The 21,121-nt window shown below is 38.9% G+C and overlaps 1 protein-coding gene across 1 annotated transcript in view; it reads left to right on the top strand.

The window, feature by feature from the left end:
- caskin1 (CASK interacting protein 1) overlaps nucleotides 1-21,121 on the top strand; it is a 72,671-nt gene that overhangs the window by 32,417 nt on the left and 19,133 nt on the right. The window contains 5 exon segments of the mRNA XM_056751780.1: nucleotides 5,284-5,335; nucleotides 13,677-13,774; nucleotides 14,020-14,165; nucleotides 14,762-14,857; nucleotides 14,951-15,081. Coding sequence (XP_056607758.1) covers nucleotides 5,284-5,335; nucleotides 13,677-13,774; nucleotides 14,020-14,165; nucleotides 14,762-14,857; nucleotides 14,951-15,081 — 523 coding nt within the window.

The following is a 21,121-nucleotide window of genomic DNA, read 5'->3' as shown; positions in this document are numbered from 1 at the left end:
GGTTGTAGTTGTGCATTAAATATACTATTTGCTGGAGAAATTATAATCAGTATGTCACGCAGCACAACCTAACAGGTCGCCATTATTGTTTGGAGAACACTCGCACATGCCCACGGGCGCCGTATAGGGGAAAGGTTAGGACAAGTCCAAGGGCTCATGACTGACAGTTCCCCAAAAATAGGTTAAAACTAATATAAAATTATTAAACGATCAACATTCAGTATATATATATTTATATAATAAAATTAATGATCTCTTTGTTTTTGGCAGTAAAAGTAAAAAATCCTCACAAACATCCATATTGACAGACCACCCCTGTATCTGCATAAAATGGTTTGGTCCTGCCTTAGCGCAAATCGCTTGAAATCTCAGATTATACAAGTTACGGCGAGCTGCTCGAACACGTTGGAATCGTTGTGTTTGGATGTCAATGTAGGTTTGCAAAACCAACATCAATAGCAACGCAACGTTCGGCATGCCGTTGTGCCGGTATGTTTGTGTTTGGTGCTTTCGCGGTAGCGTGCTGGGAAAAATGAGACGTATTCGGTGACGTAACACCTGGCTCTGTATTGGCTCTCTAGCCTGTGGAACAGCAACCGGTTCTTAAAGGGCTCTCCGGTCGAACCAACTAAGAACTGGCAATAGCACCGGCTCTGAACTAGCACCTGGTTCCTGCTGGTGGAAAGTGGGTATCAGTGACGGTGTTTAGTTGCAGTCAGTAGATGCACCAGAACTACAGTGACCACAATGTTGCCTAGTAACGTTAAATCAAAATCTGGTTTTCAAAAGGGAAAGAGAGAAAAGAGAGAGAGGAAAGAAAAAGGAAAGGGTGTCAAACTGTAATCCAGTTTTTCACCAAGAAAGGTGGGTAACCTAGTGTTACTATATTCATATTAATATATGTGCAGCTAAGTAACAAAATTAGCTGTTTTCATTGTTTTGAGAGGGTGATGTTAATTTATTTTGATTGAAAAGTTAATATATATTTAAGTTTGTTCGTTTTTCTTTTTTCTAATCTTTCATTCATAATTATAATAATTATTAATAATAATTTTGTTAAGAGAATTTTCCATTTTGTCAAATTTTACAATAAAAATACATTGAGACTGTAAAATGGCATTCAACACATTTTTTATGGTTGCTTTTAATCTCGCATCAAATAGTGAACTGCATACTACACTTGCATGTACAAATCACCAGCAGTAAATATTATGCTAGTACTAATATTGAGGTACAAGAAGCAAGACAGTTGGAAGACTTTAATTAGAGTTATGTAAAGCTTTTGATGGGACAGTAGGGACAGGGGGCCAAATTAGATTTTTTGTCATGGGGCCCAAAATTCCTGGCAGCGCCACTGCACATGCCTACAGACTGAACGCATAATACACATGCGTTTGACGTCATCGTTTTTGGAAAACGGCGCCTTCAGAGTTTACACAGAAACTTTAATGCCGTCATTTTAAAAACTTGCACTTTTAGACCCGTTTTCAGAAATTTGCTTTTCAGTCCCCGAAAACGCAGTTGTTATGTAAAGGAACAGCCAAAACGCATAAAGTTTTCATTTTTTTGTTGAAAACGTTCTGGTGTAAACGGCCCTTTAAGAGTAAGATCTGATGCGTCTCATTCCACACACTGTCCTTACTGTTTAGCAGCTGTGCGTGAATATAATTTAATATTTCTTGTGGTCAAATCAAGGATTCTTGAAAATTAAAACTATCCCTGCGCTATACTACTGCCACAGTCTTTTGGTGAAACACAAGATTGTGAACTGTAATGCTGTTCTAGATTAAATGAGTAGACTTAATCAGTTATATTAGAACAATACTTAATTTATTTTTTCGGGAAAGCTTGAGGCCTGTGTTTCAGACATTTTAATATCTCATTCATATTAAGAGGCCACAGCTGCTGGGCTATAAGATGCTGTCTACTCCTAACAATTTTTCATATTGTGGCCTCATCTGGAATCTAGATATCTCAAAACTTTGAACGTGTTGCTCAGAAATCAGAACAACTGAATGTCTTTCAACGAAGGGTTACGGACCATAGATGAAGCCCTGTATCTTACGTTTTCTAAAGGACCGCTCACCTTGTGTTTTCTGTACCGTACGCCATGAATGCTACTTCTTCTCTGCTTTGTACAGACTGAGAGATGAGTCACAGGGAAACCTTCATTCTCCTCTCGTAACATTCTTCTGTCTGGAAGAACGGATATGCAGAATCAATCATGACTGGGCAGCATTCTGTGTTTTTCCCTAGGTGCTGTCTCCAGTCCTAGTCGACTCTTTGATTTTTCTATTAGGGCATCTATCTCTTTTGTCCGTTGCAATATTTAAGTGCTCTGCAACAAGGGAGCGCTTGTCACTGTCCTTATGGAGGAGATGGCTCAGATGTGTTAGATTTACATTTACATTTATGCATTTGGAAGACGCTTTTATCCAAAGCGACTTACATTGCATAATCCATTAATTTATACACAGGTATCTGCAGTCCCCTGGGATCGAACCCACAACCATGCGCTGTTAACACAATGCTCTTACCACTGAGCTACAGGAAAGCATTTTCTGTACAAGGTAGTCATTCATTCTATTACATTATGTGCTTGCTTGTGTTGGAAGCTTTCTTCATTTCGCTCAAGTCATTTCAGGTGTACGAGTGTTGTTGTCATTTTTGTGAAGAATAGTTGCTAGATGAATTCACCTGTTCAGATGGTTTTAAAGGGATTTCTGACTGGTAGTATAACAATACATGCGAAACCGTTAACACTGTTTTTTTTGTCAACAGGACAGGCTTCACAGCTGTTGTTTATCTCACATAGACAATAATAGTACATGCTGAGATTCTACCCTAGCCCAGTTTGTTGTGCTCCATTAATAGCTCTCATTAATTTTTACAGAGAGGCGAAATTCCACTTCTTGTCTCCAGTGCAAACATCTCCAGGCTCATGTTTATACCTTTCAATGTTTTCTTACAACGAAGCTACACAGTTCTTTGTCGGCTGCGCATCAGTGTGATGTAATCTTAAATTTTTACTGCGAGGGCCGGATTTCACTGACCCATATTTCTTAGGGCCCATTGGGTTAACTGTAGGCACTATAAAAAGATTAAAGGGAATATCTGTGTGAAGCAATCCTGAGAGACATTGAGGCTGAGCCTCTTTCTAAACTATTTGTATTGTTATTACTAATTACTGCAAAATTAATATGCGTGTAAAATTGAAGGCTGATATTTGTTCTAACACTACTTGTATTATGTACCGCTTTCTTATTCAAGAAATGAAAAAAACTCACCCTATGGTGTATATGACTAACTTTCTCCAGTTTGAGTCTCAATCTGAGTAATATTTATTTTTAATTTAATTTGACACGTAACCCACCAATGGAGATATTGTGCATTTTCTGCCCTTGCACATTTTTGGTACCATACTTTTACTATAAATATCATTGTAAATGGGATAGTTCACCCATGAATGACAATTCTGTCATCATTTATTCACCCTCTTGTCATGTCAAACCGGTAGGACTTTCTTTCTTACGGAGAACACAACATCATTTATTTGGTAACTGAACAGTACGTTTTCTCTTTTAAATGTGTTTACTCTTTTGACAGTTCTAATGTAACATTCTTCTAGCATGTTGACACTGTTGAGATCCCATCACAGGCTAAAAAGATTATACACAGATCATCCAAAGGAGACAGAACACAAAGGAGGCAGTTTACTATAGATAGCAATGCAACTTTGTAACCTTTGTGTCCTGAAATAGATCAGCCACTTGCTTCCCCGTAAACCCAGACAGCCATGGCTGCAGACCGTTTTATGTAACATCACTTCTCACTATGCTCTGTTTGGACATATCAGGCCTGCCCCGAGAGGTAAAAAGCAAGTTAAAAATATTTTCGAAAAAAACACACAGATGTTCTGTGTCATACTGAGCAGCAGATGTTAAAAACAGCCCCAGAGTCTGACTTATGGAGTTGACTGCGAGCATCGTCGCTCCAGATGGAGTATATGGACCTCATGTGACGTTTAGATCTGCTTCCAAATTACTGCTCGTATTATGGACCAAATAGAAGCCCCTTTACCAGGTGTGAAACGTTTTATCACCTAAACAGTTAAATCTGTGAGATCTCAGGCACGATGTTTTGATGAAAGGAATATGTGCTTGCTCTGTCCTTTCAACCTGGTGTATCATTGGTAGACGAGCCATGCTTCTGATCTCCATGTTTATCCAGATAGAACACCATACCAGCTAACTTACCAGCATAAAGTAGCCTGGACCAGATGTGATATTTTGTAGGAAGTGCTTTAGCTCAAGTATAAAGTATAAACCTTATAGTTTCCTTTATGGCGGTGCAGTTCTGGTCTCTGCTATGAGAGGTGTTGGACAGAGGGGCCCTGGGGAGCAGTCACTTCATGCTTCCTCATATCTGCTTACAGTTTTGAGGAATAGTACAGTTTACCTTCCTGTGGACAGCTTCATATAAATAAAACAAAAAACTTTAGCCCTAATTGTGCGACTGACACTAAATACGTATCGGTTATTGTGTTCTGTTCCACTTCCCTCCCGGCAATGATTATATTGTTTTGGCAAAGGGATGAGAGGAATTGTCTATCCTCTTGTTTCTTCTCTCTAATTAGACATCAGGACTATACAGATATACTGTAACCACATTTACATAAAGGCACAATCATACTGTAACTCAGTAGACAGCACCCATTCATTGGCTGTTGTGATAGCTGAAAGTCAACTCTTGTGGTGGATTCTATCTCTAGTAAATACATTCTCAAATAGCCATTAAAACTAGTTTCCCATTAGGAGAGGAACACTCATTTAAAATGTCATGTTCTTAGCTAAAACAGAATTGTTTTGAATACTTTTGCAACTCTAACCGTTAGTTGCTAGGCAACCATACATTCCATCCATCCCAAAATTACACATAATACAATTAGCCATGCAATTAGTTCTTCCTGGATGCTAACTTGAGTGAGTTTTCTCTGTAAGGATAAAGTTTAGCTGTTTGAAGCGAGGAGGAGTATAACAACAGGCCAGTGCATAAAGCAAGCTGACGGGATTCTTAACAAATAGTCTTCATAGCGACAGTCCTAAAATAGAGAATTTTCCATTGCAAATAAGAGCCTTAGACCAGATGTTCTGCTCAATATCTCAAAACAACTCCTTTATGGAAATGTTGCATGCATGTTGCTGCAATGACCGTATATAAAACCACAGTTTAATGTGAAATTGTTTATCTCATCATAATTATTTTCTCTTCTTCTTTCTTCAGAGTTGCTGGGCTCTGCCAAAAGGGTGAACGTCAACTTCCAGGACACTGATGGGTGAGTGGGACATATAAGGACTTTGGAACCATGCTGCAGACATTTGTAAACATGATCAGGGTATCTTTCTGGCTGCCAAATATCCTCGGCTTCCGAGCTTATTTGCACTTGTTGGTTAATAACTTTTTGCAGTGGAGTCTCTTTTCCAGTTTCTAGCTTTTGTTGTGCTCTCTTTATTTTAAATATATTTGTATATTTATTGCTAATGACGTCAAACTAGCAAGCAGAAAGCATTGTTTTTGGAAAAGCGGTCTTTTATTTGTGCTAGCTTTATAGAGAGATGAATCAACCACTTGTTGGTCCAGCCTAGACTTTTTTATTGATACTGATAGCATAAAGCCTGGAGCACAAATAAGCTATTAGTCTTAGTCATGCTCTTAAAGTTTTACCTGAGCACAGCAAAACAGATGAGAAGAAGATGATGTTGTTGTGGGGTCTTTGTTTGGATATAAAGCAGACTCTGTGGTTTGTGGCTTGGCTCAGTTCATTAAGCCACCTGGATTGTAGCTGCACAGTTTCGGACGTTTCTAGTGCAGCACTGCCTTTTATTTCCATTGACACAGCTGAATAAAACAATGGTATGAAAAAAAATGGATGCTGCAAGGTTCAACAATGTTGAGAGGGGTTATAGTGACATAGACAAGTGACAAGATCTAGCGTCCAAAACAGGTGGATACAAAACAACAATTTCATCACGTTGAAAGGTTTTTAAGTGAGTTTCAAGGAGACCAATCAGATTTCACAGAATAAGGACACTGGAAGTTGTCAATTAAATGTACTGTTGCAACTGGTCATTTAATTTTTAGAAGAGATCTCTTTCAACACTTTTCACACCCAGGAAGCTCGGCGGATTTTGCAGTTCACACACAAATACTGTACAAACACATGAGGTGGGTGTGTGTGGATGAGCGGACGACAACAAACACTCACTAACACATTCACACACACATACACTTTCACTAACAAACAAACAGGCAATGACGCACTCTCACACATATGCAATCGGGCACGAATGGACAAACAAAATCTAAAAAACCTAACCAAAGCGGCAGCAAGAGAGTCTTAAAGGGATAGTCCACACAAAAAAGAAAACTCTTGTCATCTACCTCAAGTTGTTTCAACCCTGTGTAAATGTCTTTGGAAGATATTTGGAAGAATGTTGGCAATTTTCAGTTCTGGGATAAAATTATAGTATATTTTTGTTCTGTTGCACCCAATATGAGATATATTGAAGAATTTAGGTAAACAAACTGTTTTGGGGCTCCTTTGAATACCATAACATTTTTCCAACTATGGTAGTCAATGATGTTCCAGAACTGAAAATTGCTAACATTCTTCCATATATCTTTCTTCCAGTTCATCAGAACAAAGTAATTCATAGAGGTATGTCAATTACAAGAGGGTGAATCATGATCATATCATTTTTTGGGATGAACTATCCCTTTAACCCCCTTCACAATAACACGCCCACTATTCATACTATTTTAGATGCCTGGTCTGATCCCATAGATTTATAGATAGCCTTTATTTTTTTGTCTCCCAAGCTGTAAAAACCAACAGAATACTTAAAAAAATCACTTCTGTTGATCACTGTCACCGAACAATGCAGGCATTCATCATCACAGCTCTGCTTCATGGGTTTTAAGGAGATGAAGGCTGTAACTTTAAACCGGCGGATACCTCGGCCCGGATCCTCACGTGTGCTGTGTATTTACGCATGCAGTTGCGTTCGGCCTGCGATCCTGTTTGAATCGGCAAGATAAATGACTTGCACATTAATTCGTTCTCCGTACACTATTGCTTTATACACCAAGATAAAGTTATGGCGTCTGCGCTGAGCATAGAATATAGCTGTAGAGAAAATGAAATTGCTGGCTCAGTCCTCTTCTCTAAGAGTAAACTGCCAATTTGGATGGCTTGCGGTGCCAAACACCCCAGAAATAACAGGCAGATGTCAACAGCTCTGTGCTCTGCACCCTCCTCTCAAGTCTTTCATTGCCCGCATCACGTCCTGTGTGTAATCGAGATGCCCCATGAAGATCATGTTAAGAACTGCGCATGAATCGGCTATAGTGTCCTAAATTGAAGTTACTATATGCGATGCCAGGGATGTGGGTTCTGATCTGACAGAAAAAAACTGAGCAATGTTTTGATAGCATCACAGCGCTTTTACATTTTTCGAAAAAAGCAGGATACAAATGGATTGCATGCAGTTGTCTAGCCAAATTAGCCTGGGCTGGGATGTGATAAAGTATTTTGTTATTTAATAACTAGAACAGCGGCATGAATCTGTGAATCATTTCGGGTGTATGATGCTCGTCGGAGATTCCCGGCCCTTTGGCTGAACGTTCCTTTAGCCGTTTACAGGAACAATAAAAACAAAGCAGCTCTGGACAGGGCCCACACTGAGGCCTGATTTAAAGGCTTGTTGTGACAATGTATCAAACAGATTTGTGAAGGCAGTACATCTCAGTGCCACAGGCACTCAGTGTGAAGGTCACAGACGCTGATAGTGTCACACTCTCATTGAGGCCCGGCAAAGCCCAAGCGAAATAGGAGGTTTTCAGGGGATTCAGAGATAAGCTGTATCTGAAATGAGCTAGAAGAACATTGCAACATGACTGCCATCTGCTGTGAGGCTGCTTTTATTCTTCAAGATAATCATAACTGGTCCTCTCTCCTGGTTTATCACATGTGTGTTTATCACAGATTGTCTTGTCATACTCCGAAAGAGCTTTTAATTGTGGATGGATCAAACTTAGCTGCACTTAAAAAGGAAAATTCTTTCACCAAAAAAGGAAAATTCTGTCATTATTTACCTCTTGTCATTAAAAACCTGTCTGACTTTTTGCCTTTGAACACAAAAGTAGATATTTTGAAGAAAGTTGGTAACGAAAAGCGCTGGACCCCATTCACTTCTATTGTATGGACACAAAACCAATGCAAGGGAATGGGGGCCAGTTAACAACAATATTCCTAATATCTTCTTTTATGTTCTGCAGAAGGAAGAAAGTCATACAGGTTTGAAATGACAAAAAATGACAAACTTTTGGATAGCTTTACTTTTAAACACCAGCCTTTCTTGCATAGAAACAAGAATACATTTTTTGTTTGGTGTAAAAAATACAGTGCTGAATATTGAGATGGGGTTTATAAATGGTGTCCAAATTGTATTTTTTTATCTGATCCTTAAATCCAAAAGCTGTTGTTTAGGAGACATTGTTAATAAAATATGTAATGCTGAGAATCCGTGAATGCACTTTAGGATCAAAATACAGAATCTCTTCTGTAAACCCTCTGCTATTTGCTGAGGTCTTGAAAACTGGATGGCAGGATTAATGATTCAATTCAATTATTGGATTCATCATCACACTCATTGAGCATTAATAAAGTCCTAATTGTTCTGTCTAAACCAAATCTGTAAATTATGACTTTTCATTTCCTAAACTGCAACTCTGCAGTTTCTGACTTGCAATTTATCATTTGACTTTTAATATACTAAGTATTTTGCTTATTGCTGCTAGTCAATATAACAGAATGAATCAATTCTACTTGCTTTGAAAACAAAAAACTGACCCAGAATGTCACTTTTTGCCTGTAAACAAATAAAATGAATGAATAAATAAGTATCATTTCCTCATAAAATAACTCTATAGATTACATGTTACGTTGTCATTTATCATAACCTACAGGTCAAAGTGTATTCTGAAATCACGTTATGCGGGGTTGTCATTTGCAAATGATGTCATCCCAAAGTAACGCCCATCTTAAGATCTTGTGCTAATAAATCTTATGTGTTTTCATAAGAGACTTAATGTTTTTTCTAATCTGACATCAACCCTTAAATGGTAGCAGTGTGGGGAACAGTGTGGAGGTTTGGATTTATGAGAAGGGGGTGTGCTGCTTCCAACCTTTAATAAAAGGATATGAAATCTTTAGAAAGTGAGAAAGAGAAACTGTGAGATATTATAGTGATTTTTTTTGGGAAACGGATATTACAACTGTAGGATTGTATTGCTTGATGGAATTTTGTTTGAGATGAATGTGGAGAGTCAGCAAAGGGGTAGCATGTCTGGATTCGTGAGCATGATAAAACTGTCAGAAGTCAAGTGTGTACGATTGATGAACATGTAGTTTATTACATTCTCACAAACACAAACCTTTCAAATTTGCAGTAACTTTAAATAGAGGATGGCAGTGATTATAGCATTAAAGATTTTTACTAAAACATGGTTAAAATTTAGTTTACATGGCTGCCAAATGCCAAAGTTGACATGTGGATTGTGTGCATTATTGTGCATGAGACATTTGTATGAGGGTGTAGTAGGCATGTTTAGCAATTCTACATAGTTATGAGTTTCCTGATAGATGTGATCATTCCAGTAAAGTGTTATTCAATTGTGATCCTTGAGGACGCAGTTGTTATCAGACTCCACAAGAGTTTATCTTGTGTAATATCGTCACTGTCCTTTTCTAAATCTTGGATGTCCAAATTCACATTTTTAGGGAAATGGAAAAAACAATGCACTTTGTTAACAATTCCATACTGTGTTGCCTAGGTTGACATGCACTTTTGAATACATTTTATTGGTTAGATATTTGCAAAGCCCAGTGACAAACACAAAGGGTTACTAAATATAATGATTTATGGCAAAAAATTAAACTGAAAGTTCCAGAAATATAACAGTGATGTTTCTTACTGTTGAATTAAATAAAGATTTAGCATTTTTATCAAATCTTAAACTGTGCCACAGTGTTTCATACATTCTGACTTCTTAACAATGTTAAATGTGTTGGCTTCTCTTACTTGACATGGTCAAATTGTCAAAAAAACTAGTTGGATGTATGAAGTAGTATTTTTCAAATATGAAATTTCTAAACATAATTTTTCTTAGTCCCTTATTGGACAATTCTGGTGGGAGAAGGAGCATGCGCACATGTCAACCAGCTAGAGCAAGAGCGAGCGAGAGAGAGAGAGAGCACTGCGTTCACGAAATTCAGCTGTGTTTGTTTGTTCACTGCATTTGAGTGAGGAATGGTATATAAACGTTTGATGTAATGCTGGATTTGCAGATCGTTTGAAACAGATAGATGGTGCGGCAAATGAAACTGAGTCATATGTCTGTGTTTTGTTGGCAATCGGCATGTACGTCCATACGGTACACAATATGAACTTACAGTGAATCAACAGTTATTGCTTGGATAATGTATTGTGTGCTCATGCTTTAATCCCCCCCCCATGCATTCAGGTCTCGCCTGTTTTCAGAAATAATAATACAGCTGTATATGTCTTTTATAAATGTGATCAAACTAAAGAATCTTCGAAGATACAAAGTATGCAATACTTATCTATAAGTAGTCAACATTAAGATTATATCGGAAGAAACTGCGTATGACATCCGCTTTAAACAAACTATGTATAATTTATGTTGAAATGTTTGTAAATATGTAATTCAACCATGTTAGCTCCCAGGAGGCTCCATTGAATACTCAAGATCATTTTTTAAACATGTGTTCATTTCTCTGTTCCACTTTCACCGCAAATTTTATAGGTGTCATATGACACGGCTAAAACAAATATTATCGTTTGCATGTGTATAATATTATGTTTGCATGTAATGCAATGTGTATACACGATTTAAGGTTAAAAAATGCGGTATTTTTCACATAACGTGCATGTTTGTATCTCCTCTTTGCCCCGCCTCTCTGAAATGCGTGGGTTTTATACAAAGCTCATCGCTCTGAAAAGCGTAGTGTGCTATGATTGGCCAGTTAACCAGTGCGTAGTGATTGGTCGAATACTGCAAGTGTGTGACAGAAATGTTACGGCTCTAACCATATTTGGAACATCAGGTTCCAAAGCAATTGTACTGACAGGTACGCCCACCCTACTTGTGTATACATTTGGGCGTTCTTAGTCAAATCATACCACCAACTAACGTAGATTTGGGATGGTGTGATTTCACGAGGCGTTTGAGTGAGCATTCGATTTTAGTTAGAATTCATCTGTTGTCCCGTCACTTTAATTTTTGCAATTTTTACGTGTCTAATACATGCATGGGCATACACCAAAGACACAGAAAAACACGTGTTCGCGCCATATGACCCCTTTAAGTAGATTGTTTGCTATGTGTTACATTTGAAAAATCCTAAACAGGAGCATTTCCACAAGGGCTCTTGGACTGTTGGACTTTTACTAAAGCTGACCCAAATGCATATCAATTAATACCAACATTTGGGACACAGTGTTTTCAAGTCAAGTTTCCTAAGAATCCCTCTTACTGTTTATCAGCACATGATGATGACGGTGATAATGATAACAATATCTTATCAGATATGCTGCCCAGTGAGTGGTGGGGTGAATTCAAGCTTTATCTGGAGGGAATGACTTAGGCTGTAGTATCCTCATTAGAAAAAAGTAGGTCAGGCAGCATGTGTGAAGGTATATATGTGTCTGAAAGAGAGAGAGAGCTCACCTTTGTTTGGCCCTGTAGAGACAGACAAGAAAGAAAGACATGCAAGAGACAAGGCCTGTTGTACCTCACTTCCATATGCAGTGAGGAAAACAATGAATATTGCATGCCTTGTTATTGTGTATTTATACCTAGAGAGAAGGGGGAGGTTCAGTGGGGTGAGTGTGTTTCCTGGCCCATCCCCCATCATGCACTGCAGCATTGGCATAGTGCGAACCTGTATACTTGTGCCAATGAGAGAGAGGCCAGACAGGGTTCCTGTGTGTTTAGTATTCTGCTCCGAGTCGTCTGACTCTCACTCCAAGGCATTACATTCACATGCTTTACAATGCACACATTTACATTCGCTGCATCGGCACCAAGGCTGGCACACCCATAGCCATGGTTACAGAATATTTCATGCACCTATTACATAGCGAGCTGTAACTAATAAAAAATCCAATGAGGGCTCCACTTAGAAGCCCTCATTGAAATCATTTGAACTACTGAGTTGAGTGCACAGAACACTACCCCACTTTACACCATTGCAGTCCATAATGGACATACATATGTGTCATAATCCATGGTGTGGGAACATGCCCGAAAGTACCTTTTATTATATAGAAGGGTGATGATAAATTGCACTGAGAAGAATTACACACTTCAACTTTTAATGTCTAACTTTTAATCTTGTGCAAATAAGTGATGAAAAACCACTGCATCTTTTTGGACTGATCTGACCTACTTAAGGCCTGAACACCCTCAGATCTCATAGTGCTGGTTTTGTTTTACAGGGGATGCAGTATAACTTTTAGTTTTTAGCAGTATATTTTTTCAACCATTGCAATATTGGCATTTATAAAGTAATATTAAAATAATGAAGCAAAACCTACTGTGTGTTAAAGGATGCCTATAGTGCTTGATGCTGACTGTTTGTTGTGACAGGCACACAAATGGCACTCTCTGGTCAGTAAATCTCTGTGAACTCAGATGATGAAGCTGTTTGTAGCTGCACTTTGGGCTTTGAGCTCGGTTCTCTGTACATTCATTACTGTTTGGATGTAAATGGGGTCCTTCTGTTGATGGAAATTAGATTTCATGGCGATCGAGTAGGCTATAATTCTCAATTGCCCACTCCTTTTAAGTATTACCTAATTTACAGCCTTAATTAAAGAAAATACCTAATGAAGAAATCTCAGAATTATTTGGTTTTGTGTAAAACAGCTCTGTGTGTAGTTTAAGCGCTTATTAATACCATGTGAAACAAGCCCAAGGTAATACTATCACTTAAAACTTGGATGACAGTGTAAAATGGCTAGATGGGATGCAGCTGAGAGGCTTTATGTTCCATGTTAGTTGTTGTAATTTAAATTTTTGTGATATTATTTTATTTATTCAACATTTAAAACAGAGTTCATTAACATAGCATTCAATATCATTTTTGCAATGATATTCTGCCATTAGTCACCAATGTGTCATTTTTTAGAGTGACAGAAATGCAATATAATATGCATAACTATGTCTTCAGAGGTGTATAAAAACCTCACATTATGTTTTTATCACCTAAGAATGAGCTATTTCTATCTACATTCACCACGGGTCCCATTGCATAGAATTCGCCTTGTTGTTTCTACCCTAGCCCTAAACAGACAAACTGTTTTGTAAATGTGTTATCTCCTGAAGCAAATAATTGAAAACGTGACGACATCTTTGTCCTGTGTCAGCCACCATAGTGCTTGGAAAGGAGGGGTGGAGTAAGCGGTTGGTTGTAATATACTGGACCTTTAAGCACAACCCCAAAAGAAAATTCTGTTGTATTTTCATGAATCTATGTGTTTATGGCTTTCCTCAGCACTGATATAGACTGTGTGAATGTGTGTTCTTCACAGATTTTCACCGTTGCATCACGCAGCCCTCAATGGGAATGTGGAGGTTATATCACTGCTGCTGGAGTCTCAGGCCATAGTGGACATCAGAGACCACAAAGGTACCAGCAGAAAAACATCAATGAAAACTGCAAACTAATACCAAGAAAACAGGACAAAATAAAACGAACAACATTGCTTAGTACTTGGAGTCTTGAACACTTGCAAGGTCACAGGTTTCCCTGGGAACACGCATACTGATCAAATGTATAGATTGAATCTGCGGTATGTCGCTTTGGAAACAAGCGTTTGCTTAATGCATAAATGCACTGTTTAAGACACATTAAAGATACATCTCTTCTTCCAGGGATGCGGCCTCTGCATTACGCAGCATGGCAGGGAAAGTCCGAACCCATGAAGCTGCTGCTGAAGTCAGGCTCTTCAGTGAACGGTCAGTCCGATGAGGGTCAGATCCCTCTGCACCTGGCTGCTCAGCACGGACACTATGACGTGGTAAGTAAACCTTGCCAGGTCCACTGTTCTTCAAAGGCTCTATAGAGACTCTGGTGTGTTAATAAAGATCAGGCATATGTTAGGATACTGACAACCAGAACCGGAACCTGTCGAGCATATGCTTTGAAGCTAGATTGTCCCACACGCATGTATTTTAAAGAAAGTAATTGACTCCAGTCAGTGGAGACATGGGCCGGTTCTAGCTGACCACCTGCAGCTTGGGGAGAATAAGATTAGACAAAAAAACAAGAGGAGGTCAACTTAGACAAAAAGCGAATATACTCTTTCAGCTTTTGACACACCACCCTTTAGCAGTTTTAGAATTGCTATCAAATGACCTTTTGCAGTATCTTAGAAAAAAGCTATGTTGTCATATATGGGGTTTGGCCGTGATCTCAAAAACGTGTGTTTATACTCCAAAGATGCGTAACATGAGTTGTAATGATAGTTTTCGACTGCCAGGGGTCACTATAAAAACACTGTAGTATGATATGGTGTGGAGTGAATTATATGACCTAGCTTCTCTAGTTCTAATATGCTTCAGTCTTATCGTGTAGTGTACTGCTCACTTCTAACAGCTGGTTATCTGCCCGCAGTCTGAGATGCTTCTGCAGCACCAGTCGAACCCCTGCATAGTTGACAACGCTGGGAAAACTCCATTGGACCTGGCTTGTGAATTTGGCCGTGTTGGGGTGAGTTGCACATGCTTGGTTTGTTATATCTTCATCCTGTCTCTAATTGGCTTGTGTGTCACTTGAATGTGTGATGACCTGTTGGCCCTGCAGGTGGTCCAGCTGCTCCTGAGCAGTAACATGTGTGCAGCTCTGTTGGAGCCCAAGCCCGGAGACTCCACTGATCCAAACGGCACCAGCCCGTTGCACCTCGCCGCCAAGAACGGGCACATCGACATCATCAGGTGAGACCTATGAGCTTTAGACACAGAGAGAGAGAATATGATGGAGAGACAAACATAGAATAGCTCTTCTGTTTACTATAGAGGGTTTCAAAGTGACAACATAAACAACAATACTGCGCATGCACACGTTCATTGACTGCCCTTAAAGGGGTCATGTGGTGTGAATACGTGTTTTTCTGTGTCTTTGGTGTGTTATAAGTTGACCATGAATGTATTAGACAAGTAAAATTGCAAAAATTAAAGTATCGGAACGAAAGATGCATTCTACCTCAAAGCGAATGCTCACCCACACCTGCCTGAAACGCCTCGTATAACCACACCCCCACAAATCTATCATTACATCTAAACCAAAAGATAATATTCGTTTTACAATAAAATAATAATATAAATGAATATTGACTTAAATTAAATGTAAAAAGCAATATTATTAGACAGTATAGCCAAACACAGACAGGAAGTAAGCTGCAGTCCTGGCGTATCCGATGAAATGGTCTATACACTAAAAGGAACCCAGGCCCTTTAGACAGACAGAGTGTCTATCTAGCTGGGAAAACTTTTTTATTTGTGACTTGCATAGAGCTATATAAAATCTTAGTAAAATCGATTGCAATAAAATAAAATGAATACGTCTTATTACATCTTACACTTATCAAACCTGCAGTCCTTAAACTTGGCGTCTTTGTCACCATCTCAGTTTGAAATGACTGTTATATACCGAGTTATTTTCTTTACATTGTGCTTCGGCACTACTGCTCTGCGCGGATGAATCTGAGCTCTGTGCTAAATGACTGACAACACACACTGCATCAGGGCACATCTGTACATCAATGAGACAGTAACATGTGACCGTGTCTATGTCAGATACAATCCGAAACGTTTAGACACATCACTTATCAGTGTCAGAACTTAATAAATTAATGTGTTTACATAACATTCCCCAGATGATTGCTCTTAAACACAGCCATCTAGATCGGGGGTTCCCAAAGTAGGGGTCGGGACCCCCCCGGTTTCCAGAAATCTTTTTTTATAGGAATATTTAATCAAGAAGTGCAACAAAATATAAAAATATGAGTTAAGTTTAAAATAAAACCATGCAAATAAAAAGCCATCTGCCTTTGGAATTTTCTCCCTCTCGATCGTGAGCCCTGAGGTGAAAACGTCACATTAACGACATTATCAACCGTATTAGGTAAGGTGCAGCAAGTCAATTTACAGCACCATGTTAAACATTCCCATATGTGCACTCAGTTTACTTTTCCACATTGAAGTTTAGGGTATGTTTATTTGTCGAACTGAAACATTGGTTAATATTGACCAAAAACAACGTAGGGAGGCCAGCGGAGGAGAGCCGAGAAGCGCTGCAGTCAGAAAGGCTATCGTCCTCAGGTACGAAAAGAGGCACATCCATCAGCACTCAAATCAGTTTGATTAAGAAGTAATCTGTTTTAGTAGTTAGGATAGACCTTATAAGTGCAGTTGCGCGCAATATTTGGATACTTTACCCACCTCCGAGGATACTGGGGGTCTCAAGTCACCGGCACTGTTATTTTGGGAGTCGTGGGCTGAAAAGTTTGGGAACCCCTGATCTAGGTGATCATGATTCTAAGCAACTTTTTTCAGGATGAACATCACCCATAGCAGTGCCACTGCAGCGCATCCACACACACGTGATTAACTACCCGGTTCTTCTCCTTTGTGGTATGGACATGAAGTAATGACGCAAAGAGGTACTCCCCCAAATTCAAATTTCCTTTATGGGGCAACCTGACAGCACAAATTATATATCATTATTATAGGCTTACCGTCGTGAATCAGGGGTAAGATAAGACAATTGTTTAGAACAATGATCTGTCGATGTATTTTCTCAATAATTGAATTCTGATTATTTTGACCTCAAAATTATCGCAGATTGGTGCGTTATTATAAAATTATTGGCATAAATGTAACTAATAATGATACTATCTAAATGAGAATTGAGAAAGGGCAAGTAACAAACATTTACAGTTCTTACTTTTTCCTTAAGGGTTGCGTTTGATGTTTGTTGTGGTTGAAGAGGGCTTTTTAAAGAGCATAACACCGGACGCAACCTGCGCGACGCGACACTACAAACGAAATTAGAAACGCTTTAGAACCCATTATAATTTTACATTTTGTCCACACTGGATGCGGCGCTGTCCCCTCCGATATAGAAACGGTAAGAGCAGTGACTGGTTTACTCTCTTCTGTGTCAATATTGTTGTTTGGTTACCAAAATATAAAGTGGCTATTACACCGCGAGGCGTAATGATCTGATATTTGATGAATATCCATTATTTAAATCACAACACACTGTTTACACTGCTGTTTCTCCAAGATGGCATTTCGAACAAAAATGGCATTTCATCGTTCACAAGCATTAATACTTTACCACAGTGTGCGTTTGAAGTCAGTACTGAAGAAAGATTGGTAACGCTAAATTTTTAGTATTGATTTGGTACTTGACATCACAAATTCTGAGACTGGTTTATAATACTGTATATCATATTTCAAGGTCATATCAATAAATGTATGTACTGTACATTTGATCCACCGAAGAAAAATTCATGCTTACGCAACATTTTTGTGTACTTCGACATTATCTGTTATATATTAAACCCTATATGTTATATACTGTAAAGCCAGGGGAATTCTTTAAATGATCGTGCAAGCAATCTCAGACACTGTCTATATCGACTGAGAGTAGGACTGCAGGCTAGTTTGTTTGCCATTATAAGAAAGAAACATTAACCATTGTGAAGAAGAAATGATAACATTTCTAACAGTTATGTTCTTCTCATGTTGTACATTTGCTTATGTGTTCAAAGTGTGAAGTGAGGTAAACTTTATTCAGTCTATCTTCCCTTGGTGACTGACTCAAATGTACGGTGTGGACATGCCCCTTTCCAACTCCCATCAGTTACAAGACACTGCAAACACAATACAAGCACTCAAGCTTTGGATAGCTAGCATGGACACACAACCCCCTGCTGGTAGATGCTGGAACTACACCCGCTGGTTCCTAAAGCATCTTTCTGTATTGACATCTATTGGGGTGTTCTGACTACATAGTTGTATTCAAAATTAACATTTTCAGCTGATATTTCTTTATAGTAAAGAGGATATAATATGAATTTGCTGTCAGGATATGTGGCTTATAAGAGGCTTTGGATATTTGTTGCTCAGGCTTAAAAACAATCATATATAATATTAAAATATAGGATATCTAATATATATAGAACCGATATGGAGCCTTTTTTAAATGAACCTATGTCTGTCTTTCTCATGATTAACTGATGCTCTGGGACGAGACTGATGGAGAACCGGAAACTGTTAATCATAATTATGGCAGTTACTTTATGAGCCATTGTGATGATGTGCAGGCAGTGTTCTGCTGTGCATGTGTGTGTGTAAATGGATTCATGTGTTTTATGAGGTGACATTATGCAAACAGGCACCCATTCACTGATAACGACCAGTCAATGAGTGTGTGATAATAGTGCAGAAGCCCTGAATTTAGTGCCGTTCAGTATAGGAGGGTGAGTCTATATCCATACACCACATCAGGTTTGGACAAGCCATTTCTTCAGTGCTGACAGAAAGTGATGAGTGTTTTCAATCATCAGTCATTGGTCTGACTAAAAGTTTTTGTTGAAACTTTTGGTTCAGTAACAATGTTGGACAGTTCAGACAGAATGTTTTATAATTCTTAAAACCATATTTAATTTGGTGCTTGTTTTACCTCATTGTTGAGTTAAACACTGATTCAGTCTGTATGAGTCATTGATCATTCTCTCTCTCTGTGTGTGTGTGTGTGTGTGTGTATGTGCGTGTGAGAGAGAGAGAGAGATGTGAGCATTATCAGATTTGGCCTGGAGCTCAGAAATCTGCTTATTAGAGAAACCCTTTGATAAGCTTTATGTTGATGATCACATGACTTTCCACTGAATTATCATTGAAATACTCAGAGCTCCTTGTGTAAATTAACGTCAGGACCCACAAGAGTCCCACATTTTCAAACAGGACTGATAAATCTATACCTCCAGACCTCAGTCTGTGCATTTCCTGTATCGATACACAAGCTCAGTGGATTTAGTTACTGGGCGAATGGTCTCCTCAGCATCATCAACCTTATCTGTGCACCTGTTTGTGTTGAAAGGCTCTGTGTGTGCACGTCCCTGACCGTATTCCTCAGAGTGTTAAGCTCCATCCACACCCTGATACAGCCCACTGTCGTCCATCATTGTGACAGCTATACCTCCTCCATGATCAGAGCGAGACCAGAACTGTCCTGCTCTTCTTCCATCCTAAAACTAAACTGAATGCCAGAATTTTGTGGGAAAATGGTTGGATATTAGCTATTTAGCTTATGTTTCTCAGCTTACCAACATTGTAACTAGGTAATATTTCTAAACCATCAGTCAGCGGTTCTTATTTTTAGTAGCTAGTACATTAAAGGAGTAGTTCACGCAAAATGAAAAATTCCTTTCACCCTCATGTTGTTCAAAACCTGTATTTGAATTCAATGGTGACATGGCCGTTATAGGCATGTGAGTAAGTGAATGAATGAATGAATGAGTGAATGGCATCAAATTCAAGTCTTATGGTTCACTTGACTGTCAATGCAGTAGCCAATAATAACCACTTCTGCATATCAATAAAGATGTCAAGATGTCAACATGTGACTGTCCCGTTGTCTGATCTCACTGATCTCACTCATGGATTTAAGCTTTATTTTCCAACACCAGCATCCTATTAAAGGATATAAAGCATTCATCTGTCAAAAAGTCGTGTGTCAGAATGCATTTATTTTAAATGCATTGAAAATGCTGCAATTTGACACTTATCATCAGTTAGCCTGTCTGGACAGCCACGTAATTTAACAAGAAGCACAGACGTCCTTAACACGGCAAGTTTTTTTCCGTCAAGTAGGGATGCATCGATACCAGAATCAGGCCCGATGCTAAACTCATGTACTCGTAAAATGCACCGATACCATAGACTGATTGTGAATGCACAGGCTATAGCATCAGTGTGAGGGCTATCACAATAATGTTAATTACATCATTAATCCACCAGCCCCAGAGGCCGAACGCATGCAGCCAACTCCAAAAAGATAGATGCAATGAGGGAAATATATGACAGCAGGCTTTATTTGTTCTTCATATCTTTTAAAGAAATTGATTCTAGCACAGCAAACATGACTGTTACCTTTATATTACAATGCCGTCGCTAAAGCTCAGTGTCATGTTCATGTGTTAACACTTTTATATTGTTAATTAGCATATATAACTGTGGCTGTTTGCTTACTAGCAGGCATGCGGCTCTGGTGGTCTCCAATCTGAACCAATTTTACGTGACATCGTAGCCCCTTTCTGACACACATACAGACCTCCACGTGCACACATGCCCGCCCAGCCAGTCAATGTGTTATTTAATCGCTTGCATTTTCCAAGAGAGGTCATGCACCAGAGGAAATTATCTGAAGCTGAAATGGCATTTTTTGGCAGCTAATTATGGAGAGAGGTGTCTGATGCCGCGTCAGGGCTGCGATCTCTGCTCTTTTTCAATGTTTTCCCTCCTCCGCTCATGAGTAATGACTCAGACCACCTGTGTTTGCTGATGTCCTTCTGCTATTATTGAATTTACTCTATAGTGTCACAGTCTGTGTAATAGGAGGTCCTTTATTGTAGGAAGGCTGGATAATGGCTTTAAGCAGTTTTGTTACAAATATGCATTTGGCAGCTGCTTTTGTATGATTTATTTTGGGGTTTTGAAACCTACCCATGACTGTGGCACTGCTAATGCAATGTTAAGAGCTATCATGAACACACGTGCAATTCTTGCTACAGATCTTTCTGGATGAAAAAAACAATGAGCTTTTATGTTGGTGGTCTACATGTAGGTTTTATAAGTGTTTTTAGTGCTTGGTTTTCTGGGAGGTTGAAACAGTAGGTGGTTGCTTGCGAGCCCATTTTATAAATCTTCCCAAGTCTTGATGATAGATGGGTCCCTAGATATGGCT

Source organism: Triplophysa dalaica, chromosome 7, assembly GCF_015846415.1.
Source record: "Triplophysa dalaica isolate WHDGS20190420 chromosome 7, ASM1584641v1, whole genome shotgun sequence".
Taxonomy (NCBI): domain Eukaryota; kingdom Metazoa; phylum Chordata; class Actinopteri; order Cypriniformes; family Nemacheilidae; genus Triplophysa; species Triplophysa dalaica.
Note: the sequence above shows the minus strand (reverse complement) of the source record. Positions and strands in the feature narration are given on the sequence as shown.